This window comes from Bombus fervidus, chromosome 18 (assembly GCF_041682495.2).
Source record: "Bombus fervidus isolate BK054 chromosome 18, iyBomFerv1, whole genome shotgun sequence".
Taxonomy (NCBI): domain Eukaryota; kingdom Metazoa; phylum Arthropoda; class Insecta; order Hymenoptera; family Apidae; genus Bombus; species Bombus fervidus.
Window position 1 is genome coordinate 8,109,788 of NC_091534.1, and position 11,157 is coordinate 8,120,944.

Sequence of the window (11,157 nt, forward strand, 5' to 3'; positions counted from 1 at the left end):
TTTAGGATAATTAAACGCTCGATATCGCTTAATGGACAGGCGATCATTTAAAAAAAACTGATAAACAGAGATATCGTTAATCTTGCGATAACTGTGTTATGTATTGTTTGTTATTATTGTTATTATCGAATTGCGTAGCTGGGTTGAGTAGTGTTTAAATAAGATGTCTGAAAAATCGAAGTATACGTAAACTGCAGCTGTTTTTTGCGTTTACACAACAGATTAGATATACAGTTTAAATATGCAAAACTGTATGGCATAAATGTAGTGAAAAATAATATAAAAAAAATATTCAAAGTGGAGTATTGGGTATAATATTTAAAGGGCAAAACAGATGTTTGTTTAAACGTCATTTCTTCAGTTTCTTCCATAAAAATTTGAATTTATATCAACATCAGCAGTCCAGTAATATATTTTATCTTGCTTGGCTGGATTCGACGAGTGTCCTGCATAGAAGAGAAGTTTGTTGTCTGCGCTTAATCCTTCATTTGCTGTTAGATCTTTAACTAAGTAAATATTTCTTTTGAGACATGTACTTTCGGTTCAGTTACTTTTGGTATAAAGGGAAATGTGCCAGCAAATAATTGACAAACTATTTTGTATTCCATAACTTTATTATCTTTGTGAGATTTGCAACTTATTTTATTCGTATTTTAAAATATCCTATGGAACTCGTATCATTGCATTTACGTAAATAAATTAATCGCATCTTTAAAATATTTGCGTATGTACATTAAAATTGGGATTGTAATGTAAATGGAACGTTCGCCCAGTTCTTACCAGATGTATAACTTTTAATTTAAACAGAATTACTAAACAGTATGGACATTTCGTAAATAATAAACTCGTAAAACTCGACTGCTAAACGACTTAATTTATGGCAGGTAACGAGTATACTTCGCTATAAGGCTATCATCCAAGGCACCTAAATTACGTATTTGTTTGAATTACGCAGCAAGGTCGGCAAAATCGTTAATTACACCGTAGATATGAAGTCATTTATTTCAATTTATGCCTCGCTAATCATATTTATCGCTATAATTCACCAGTCAACCCGAAGCATTGCCAGTCATATTTTTACATTTTCTTTCTACGAAATCGCTCGACTATAAACGTTATTCCTAGTTGTTTCAATAACAATAACAATTTACATTCCAAATTGTTAGCGTTCCAATTGTAATCGCTTCGCTTTAACAATCAAACCGATTACGCTGTTAAATATTACATCGCTAGAAACGTCTAATTTTATATAAATTTAATGCAATATAAAATTATTAATTATAGAACATAAAAGATTGAACTAGTTAAAATACAAATAGCAGCATAAAATATTAAAAATTGTGCTATTCTTTTAAAACATTCATTTACTTTGCTAAAATTTTCTGATGGTAAAACGACCACAAATAGATATGTTCTGCTTGACTCTTCCAAAACTGTTCAGTTTAGCAAATTATTACCCTGTTGTTTAAAACTCTGTGCGCCATTTCAAGTTGAGTCAACTGATTTTCGACTTTCGACGATCGTTTGATGCTGCGACAATATTTGCTTATAGAATCACTGCTCGAACAAACGTTGCATGGTCATATAAAATTGCTCAGCAATATCGAAACCAAAATCGCCGATATGTGGATGTTGTAGACTAAGTTGCCAAGTACAGCTGCAGCGTTGCACGGCGTAGCCCCTGATTTCACCCACGGTCCCCACGTTTTGTTTCTATTTCTCGGATCTGCCGACCAATCGACCGGTTTTCTCATCTGCCCCACCAAAATGTGGCTATACTGTTCCAGATAATAGTTCAAGTCTCTGGCGATCTACAGACGACAAATCAGTACATTATAAAAATATATAGAATATCATGTAGCAAGATCGAAGGTCGTAACGACGATTTTTAATAATAACAATAATAAAAAGGAAACGAAAGGAGAGGGAGACGCAAGGCCGATCATTATAGAAGACTGTGACTTGAAGAACATCGATAACGATGGCACAACGTTGGTTGGATGTTCAGCTGTGCACGCATTCATGCTATTTACTGTACGCATTGTCGACATCGATATGACATCATCATTACATCAGCACTAGATCAGCAACGCATTGACATGTTGATATCGCTTTGACTAGCCGAAATAACGTAAAGATATTCATTATTCTATTACTCACCCTGACATACGTTTCCGCGATGTTCCTTGTTTCGCATGGATCGTTCACTATGTCGAATAAACATTCCGTGACGTTGCAAGGCGTGAGCATCTGTCTGCGGTAATACGTGAAGTTTGCATTACACTGAACCGTTGCATCTTGCCGTAATCGTACCATTGTACTCGGTTGTGTCACCGGACCACCCAAATGATAAGTGAGGCTTTCAGAGACGGTACTTTTCATCACGATATCCGTGTACGTAGGCAGCGTCTCTAACGTCTTTCCAGAGTCGCCATAGTACCCGTCGTAATAACCATTTTCGATGGTACCTTGAACCATTTTTTAGGAAAAATCCCTAATTATCTAGAAAAGGACGAAATCCTCGTCGACTTCGATCACCCTAGCGGTGGTTTTTATTTTATTCTGTATTTCAGTAGTTACCTCTCAACAATTTAAATCGACTATAGATCGCTCCCTCAGTTTTTAAAACTTCGTCGATATTCAACAAAAGTTTATCTCTGCCACGTCCACGTCCTTCACTGAGTAGACGCCATTGATCGATCCCGTCGATCTCGCCTAGATCCTTCAGATCTCCGCCAGCCGCAGAGTATAATGTTGGCAACCAATCCGTTATGTGTACCAATTCATTGGATACGCGGGCTGCTTTCTGCAACCTGGACGACCACAATGCCGCGACTCCTCTCACGCCTCCTTCGTATAACGTGTATTTTGTCTGTAACAATAATATTCTAAAATGTAGAGGTATCGTAATACGGCGTGGACTCTCGGTTATCCGAGTCCCGTTCGACCGATATTACCCGAGATGCTTTGAGCTTTAGCGTAACTTCATTTTCGTCGAAATTTTGACGTACAATGTCAATTATAACGTATAATAAATTCGATTATTCGAAAGTTTGAAATTGAATTTGAGAATGCTGAAACTTAGGTGATTCATTTTCAGGTGGATAGAAGCTTCGTCTTAATGACGTGATCTTACCCCTCTTAAGGGATAGTTGGAGCCGTAGTTCCTGTATCTACCGACCGAAGCTGCTCCGTTATCCGTGAGAAACAGAATCAAGGAGTCCTTCAACATTCCTTTCTCGCCTAGCGCGTGAAATATGCGCCCAACCGATTCGTCCAACTTCGACACCATTTCTAGAATAGGACAAACACATTCAATTAGCCGTGTGATCTATGAGATCGTAAACCGTACAAATACGAATTAAGATAACAAGATCTGCCACAGAAAAGATGAACTATTTATGCGGCTTTTAGCGACTATTCTATTTTCGTCCGATGAAGCCAATCTGAATTGTTTCCTTCGTAAATCTCTAAAAGCCTCTTCTCTAAAATTTACATTTTTCCAGTTGTACTACTCGATCAATGCGAAGCAGCTATGTCTAAATTAGACGCGTCTACGTACTAGCGTATTTGCGACGATTCGGCTCGCGAATGTGTATAGGCTCTCTATCGTTGTACACGTTCGTTGGTTGTTCTAAAGGTGCGTGAACAGCAAGATGCGATAACTGGAGATAAAGAGGCCTATTAACTTCGTGATTCTCGATGATGCTGATCGCTTCACGGGTGAACATATCTGTCGCGTATTCGCGATTCATCCCGTAAGCTGGATCGTCTCCGCGATGCATATCGTATCCGCTCATGTTCTGGAAATGTACAAATAAGATATTTTATAAAACTTTTACTTGCTTTGCTACTCGCACGTTGCTTTTAACATCTCACCTGATTCGAATAGCTATAATCGTAGTAAGAAATATAGCTGTTGTAAAAACCGAGGAACGTATCGAAGCCTCTGTGCAATGGCGTGTACTGAGGTGTATAGTAACCCATGTGCCATTTTCCAATTAATTTCGTGGTATATCCTAAGCCTCGTAAATGCTCTGGTAAAATTTTGATGTCGAGTGGCAGGCCACGTGGTTCGCCACCGCGAATGTCAGCTCCTTGCATCCCTATATAGATCAACAATTGCAAATCGTGATGTTACATTAAACAAGAATGTTCATAAGATGTTACGTATACTATTAAATTCCCAGTACGATTTAGAGTCAGATAGAGTCCCGTAACTAAAAATAATAATACTTTTAAGCGTGTACAAATACGTACCGATACGGATTGGATACTGTCCAGTGAAAAAAGCTGTCCTGGATGGCGTGCTTGACGGTAGTACATAGTGTCTATTTAGTATAATCCCATTGTACCCGAGTGCATCGATGTTAGGAGTTGGTATCTGATTCGATCCATGAAAACTAACGTCGTTCCATCCCTATCGCACAAAATAAACGTCAAATCATAAAAATATCTTCATACCATTGCAAAGTAAGTTAACTTATTTTCTACGTGAAATAATTTTAGACGTTGTTACGTAAAACTTATAATTCATTGCAATATTAAATTATAATGTAACGTAGCATTAGTAATAGTATTGATTAAGGTTATTGGTAATTGGTAAATTGGTAAGGTTATTTCAAATGAATAATCCCCTCATCTTATCTCCGACGAGAAAATATATATAATAAAAACAATAATCGATGTTAATGAAAGAGAAGAATAACTTTGAATTAAGTGACATTAAATGTGTCTGTTCAATGTAGAAGTTCTAGAACAATTGAACCCCGTGTTTGTTCTAAAAGTTAAAATAGATTTCATGAAATGTTAGCTACTCATTAGACATAAAAACGCAACTTAAGTGGTACAGATATATTCCTTGTTTCGGTTTAAATTTACCAAACTCTCCAATTCCGCTTGTGGCAAGAAATAAAGGATTAACAGTAGAGAAATGTTCTTCAATCGTAACCTTGAAAAGATAAGTCTTTGGAACTCTGCATGGAATAAAACCTAAACCTAGTAACTCTGAAGGATTGTCATTGGACAGTACCTTCTCGCCATATTATCCAAGATATTATCCATATTAGCTAAATGACCTAATTGAGCCAGTTGTAAATTCGAGAAATAGGTTACATATGTAAGAAAGAAACTAGTATATCCGGTTGTACATTAGTGAATGCCAACGTAAACTGGTTTCCTAACATGCCAAATGTCAAAATGATGTACTCCTAAGGTAAATTACGCTTATACATCTATGCGCGAGATAATAAACGATTATATAATAATAAAATATGACAGCATAATAGTAGTAGTAATTGATATGTCATGGTAGGTAAGAGGGAGATTTTTGTTTTGCGGTTAGGATGAGTCACAAGCACTAGCATCCTTGTTAGATGAGGGGGCGTAAGTAATTTTCAAGTCACGATAATTGCCTTAACTAAGGATAATTTTAATTCAAAACGCTTTCGTACTACAGATTAATTGCAGCAAATTAGACGAAGCAGACAAGCATAAGTAATATATGGACGGTTGCATTTTGCATAAGTGCAACTTTCGTAAATTTTTATTTCGATTTGTAATTTTCATCTACTTTCTGGACTGGCCAACTATAATAGGTCGTGCTATGTTTATATGCTGTAAAAATAATTTGCATTTTGATTAACTCGTCAGTATCTAAATTCGCTGCGAATATTATACAAATTTCGTACACATACGTATATGAATAATATATTTTAAATCTGTAATATCGATATGATATACCAAAGCATAATAAAGCTAACGTTTAATAATTTTGTTAAAAATATATAAGTTTTAAATGAAATAAATTTAAAAGTTAATAAAACTTATTTATTGAACATTAATTTTAAATAATATATTATAGCCTTACCAAATCGTCAGCCATAAACACAATAATATGAGGCGACGTTTCATACAGGCCGAACGCACAATCGATGAACAATATTAGGGGCAGCAAAGACGTACTTATTATCCAAATGATGGAAAACCGACGCATTCTTCGCAGAGTTGAACGAAAGAAAGAAGCAACAAGGTAAAAATATAATAAAAATTTAACGAAAAATTGGAAAATGCTTAACACAGAGCACTTTTTCTTTTTGGCACTTTAAAACACGGTTCACCAAGGATGATGGTCAGAACATTGTGCCCGCGATGTTTACGAAGGAACTCGTAGGAATGACGAAAGAATGAGGAACAGAGATAAACGTTTATATAGTCCACCCACGAAGAAGCATGTCATGAATGGATCACTCGAAAGGGGAGGGAAAGTACACTAATAATTACGACAATAAAGAAGGTACGTGTTTCAGCTGGGTTGCTTCTCGTCTTACGTGTTATTTTCCGTACTTATGTAATTGTCTATCTGCGTACGAGATATTCTGTACGTGTCGACTAATTTTTAAGTGCTATTTAAATTATAATAGAATATAATATAATAACTGTTAGAAAAAGTCAAGGAAACGACATACTGATCTTGATGTCTGGTCGAAGTTTTATTACAGGTTCACAAAAGACGTACTGATTCGAAATAAGCTCTCTTATTGTCTCGATGGTAACTAACGAACGATAACAAAGAAATTATCAAAATATTTTTTTTAAATATCTTGATAATTAATAATTTGTTTACCATTGTAGCCCATTACTCCTTTGCGTAGAATGACGAGGGGAATCTTTCTATGTAAAAATAAGTATGCATTTTCATTGAAAAATATAATTGTAGACACACCTTTGCACTTTTAAACAAAACACGATCCTGCGGATGTAGCACTCTCTTAACCATTCGTATTTCTCATTTGACATTCTTCTGTGACTGCACTGGTTACGAAGTTATAACCTAACACGTGAACCACCTGTACACATTTCCAGATTACTTTCAAATTTTACCAATATGATCATGATAGTCGCGTCTCGTTACACCGATAAAATAAAAGCTTTCCATATATCTTAAAATGAATGAATTTCAAAATATTGAAATAAACGGAAAAAACAAATTACAGCTAGATACTTGGGAAATGTATTTACAATTTCAAAAACAGCTCACAAAATGTATTTAAAAGTTTAAAAGAAGGAGTCAGAAAAAGATAAAAGAATAGTATATTTGTTCTTAAGATCTTTATTAAAAGAGTGAGTGAAACAAGCGAGGACAATAATTCTAAAAGAAAATCAAACTTCCGTTCCTTTGTTTGTAATTCTATAATACTTTAAAATTTATTAAAAAATACACAGTTTACAGTTTTGGTCTTTGCAACTTCCAATAAAAACTCATAATTCTATACTTCTGAAATACACATTCCATGCACCGTCATTCTTATCGGAAAAAATAGGATAGAATTCTAGAATAATCTTCTTTTACACGTGTAATAGATTTGTATATCTATATTATATAATGTTCAGCTAAATAGGTATTATATTCAATAATCTTCGATAATCTTTAAAAAGATAAAAAAATGTGCTTATATTTTTGCTGCATTGCCTTATTTTATTATATAATTTATTATATATAAAAAATATTATATAAATATAAAAATATATATTATATAAAATTACTATTTCCCTCTCATTGATATACTTTAATTGGAAGACTGATTAAACTCGCTCATTTGCCGCAACAACGACTGGAAATTTCTAGTTTTTTTAGTTATTGGCACAGAAAAAAACAGTTGTTCTTTCTACTGATAGTCCTATAAGTGAACTTAAAAAATTCACTACGCGAGTATAGACGTTTATAACTTTTTCATAAAGTATTTTCAATCATAAGTTTAGAAGGACCTTTTTTTACTCGCTTGACATCATTAACTAGATATTGTTAAGTTAAGTTTTCTGCATTTACTGATAAGGTGCCTCGTAAACTGATTTTTACCGAATCTATGAATAAAATGTCTCGCACTGATGCGTGTTTTAGTGAATAAAACACATGTTAGTGCTGTGTAAATTCATAATTAATGCAGCACTGATATCAATAAACATTGTATCGTGAACTATCTCGCCCATAGATATAAAGGATTAATAATAAATTAAACGAAAGGATTAATAAATAATAATAAAATAAAACCTTTATTAGATGAATACAAATATTTCCCAATATTAGACTGAGGTAGACGTAAAATTGCATAATTATTATCTGTCTGTAATTAAACATTTTAGCACGACTTTTCCTTTTAAATTTGTATTTCTTTAGAACACTCATATTTTTCTTTGCTCTTGTTAGTTAAAGATGGAGATATCCGTCATTTCTAACATTCAATCAATATCTTTATTCGATATATTTTCAAACCATTAAATACTAATTCTATATTAAATTATTAAATCATAATAGTATAATATATTATTGTGCAGCAAGAGAATTTAATAATCATATAACAGTTTATAAACACAATAAGGTTTATTCATAGAATAGTTGAAAAATTATGCATATTATGTATACAAATAGTAAAGTTGTGAAACCTTACATCAAACCGTTTTTCATTACCCTTGAAATACCATCAAATAGAAAAATTAATATAAGTTATTTTTTAAACCTTTAAAACCTTTTTTAGACCTTTCAAATCTTTTTTAAACTTCTTAAAACTTTTTTATACCTTTTAAACCATTTTTGAAACTATAATGGAAATATTTCTATTATATTTTACTGATCATGTTCTATTATTTTATTGTATTATTCTAATTATATTCAATATATGATAAAAACTATTTTTTCTTTGACTTTTTAATAATGAATAAACTTTCGTTTAATGATTAAAGTGGAAGATATATTAACATAAAAATGTAGAAAATTGTTTTAAATTTATCATTCGTTGCAGTATAAAATTTTTATATCTTTGTATTTTTGAGTTGTACTTTTTATTTTCATACTTTTTAGTAAGAAAATAGTATTTAAGAAAGATTAGTTCATAATTTACTATATATTTACAACCTACGACAAATATGTATTCACAAAATTTATATAAGTATACAAATTGTCAAATGGTAATTAGTCGTTATCAAAATTATATTAAATATTTCAATATTTACAAAGTGCAAGTTTATGTGAAGAAATTTACTTTGTACTTATACCGCATTATATTTATAGTGTACAACTTATTGCATAAAACTAATCATCTTGTACAGATTTAATCCTCAAATCTTTTGTTATTAATTATTTAAATATTTGGATGGTAGTAAAATACCTTAATTAACGTTATGTGTGATAAGGCTATTGAACTTAATTCTTTGTACAAAGGTGTTATAAAAATCTTTGTATTGTTTTATGATCTTGCATTTTTTCTAATGAATGTAGATTATCCCACCACGATGACAATTTATGCTTAAGAATTAATTTAAACCAGGGACTCAATGGACTAAGATTTTTCTCAATATCTTTGATTTCTGATTTTGATACCCAACGAATTTCACTAATTTCATCTGGATTTGGGTCCAATATTACATTATCTTTTTGTATAAATAGCACATAATCTATTTCATGTTCACCCCATATACCTTCCACATCTTGATAATGAATTCTTGTTAAGTACAAAAAATCTGATAGCAAAATTTCTGACAAAGGAATTCCTAACTCAAAATTCAGTCTTCTTCTTGCTGCTCTACGAATTCCTAGTGCCTCATGTTCTTCAGTTTCTTCAGGAATTTCAAATAATGGATGACTACAGCATGTATTTGTATAACGGTTTGGGAATGTTATCTATAAAAAAAAAATCTTCTGCTTTAATTTAATATACTTAATATAAATGGACAACTTTTATATAAAAACTACAGAAGAAGAACATGATAAGTCGCATTTCCTAGTTCTTATAAGGCGATTTTAAAATTCATTACATTGACAATAAATCCCATGTTAATAAAATTGCCTTTTCGTTTGATTTTGGAGCTAAATATGTATTTTTTCATCTTTAAAATTTTCTAAATATTTCTCATTATAATATTAAAATATTACTTGTCTTAATAATTAATATAATGGAAGTTCTCCTTTATAATCATAAAGTGACATTCAAATAAGAAAATCAACAAAAATGCACTTATCATATTTTTGTTCTGTGATCTGCATATGCAAGAAGTACATACCTTATTGGGAGACCTTTTTTGAAGTAATAGTTCTCCTTTACCATTGAATAAAAAGACACTAAATGCTCTATGAAGTAGAACTTGTCCATCAGAATTAACAATATGACAGTCTCTTTTTGTAGCATTACCAAGAGGCTTGTCCGACTCATCAACAAGAATACAACGTTCCTCTAAAGCAGCTTCCTGCAAAGGTTGGGCACTACCGAAATTCCTCATTGGTGATGTTAAACTTCGTATAGCAGCACGCAATGTTCTAACCACTTGAGCCATCACAGTAGCCAGTTCTCCTCTTAAATAGTATTGAAAAATGTTCAACGTGCAACAATTTATACACTCGAACTGGCTCCAATATATTATGACATGCAAATTATATGTTAATTAAATCAGTGACCTTCCTTTAAAAGTTATTTACATTATTTGAACTTGGAGATTATTCATAGACGCGATATACTCGGGGTTATGCAAAATTAGCAAAATTAGTAAAAAATTAAATCTAATATGTATATTTAAATGATGGTATCAGCATAAAACGTTTAACCAGAAATATGACAAGCATACTAAGCGGAGAAACTTTCTTTTTGAGAAATGCGGTCATATATTTTAGACATACATATTACATAAATCATTCTTCCTGACATCATAATAGCATCTTTTGAATAAATACATAAAATTTTTTGATACACTGCGAATGCTTCCAATCGTAGATTAACCAGTTCTCTTATATAATAAAGATTTATACATACTGAAATATAGAGAGCGTGGTGGTAGAGTTTTGAACATACTATACTTATAACAAAATTGGCTATTGTGATGTAAAAAAAACAAGTTTTTGTCAAGAATGATATTTAATGTAAGCAATTAAAACAATCATTTAAAAATCATTAAGAAGTTCATAAAATGTATAGATAATAATTGAAAATATTGTAATTTAATCTTAAATTGTTATGATCATTTTGTTGCCTAATAAATAAAATATAAAAGATGCAATAGACATGATATTACAGAAAAATTACAGAAAATTTAATATATCAAAAAGTTTTATATTATGCATAGTTATAGTGTAATTATGTCATTTGAATCGTAATGATCGATAGTTCTCGT

At 32.0% G+C, this 11,157-nt stretch overlaps 2 protein-coding genes across 2 annotated transcripts; both read right to left on the bottom strand.

Moving 5' to 3' along the window:
- Positions 1-611: 611 nt before the first annotated feature.
- LOC139996375 (arylsulfatase B) lies at positions 612-6,168 on the bottom strand. The gene is made up of 8 exons (XM_072020729.1): positions 5,870-6,168; positions 4,261-4,420; positions 3,880-4,106; positions 3,563-3,803; positions 3,137-3,294; positions 2,581-2,872; positions 2,161-2,468; positions 612-1,811 (listed from the first exon to the last, which is right to left on the bottom strand). The coding sequence occupies exons 1-8, from the start codon at positions 5,993-5,995 to the stop codon at positions 1,581-1,583; spliced, it is 1,743 nt and encodes a 580-aa protein (XP_071876830.1). The 5' UTR covers positions 5,996-6,168; the 3' UTR covers positions 612-1,580.
- A 1,857-nt stretch (positions 6,169-8,025) lies between these two features.
- On the bottom strand, positions 8,026-10,750 carry Idi (Isopentenyl-diphosphate delta isomerase). The gene is made up of 2 exons (XM_072021009.1): positions 10,057-10,750; positions 8,026-9,676 (listed from the first exon to the last, which is right to left on the bottom strand). Exons 1-2 carry the CDS (start codon positions 10,324-10,326, stop codon positions 9,221-9,223), a joined length of 726 nt encoding a protein of 241 aa, XP_071877110.1. The 5' UTR covers positions 10,327-10,750; the 3' UTR covers positions 8,026-9,220.
- Positions 10,751-11,157: the final 407 nt, after the last annotated feature.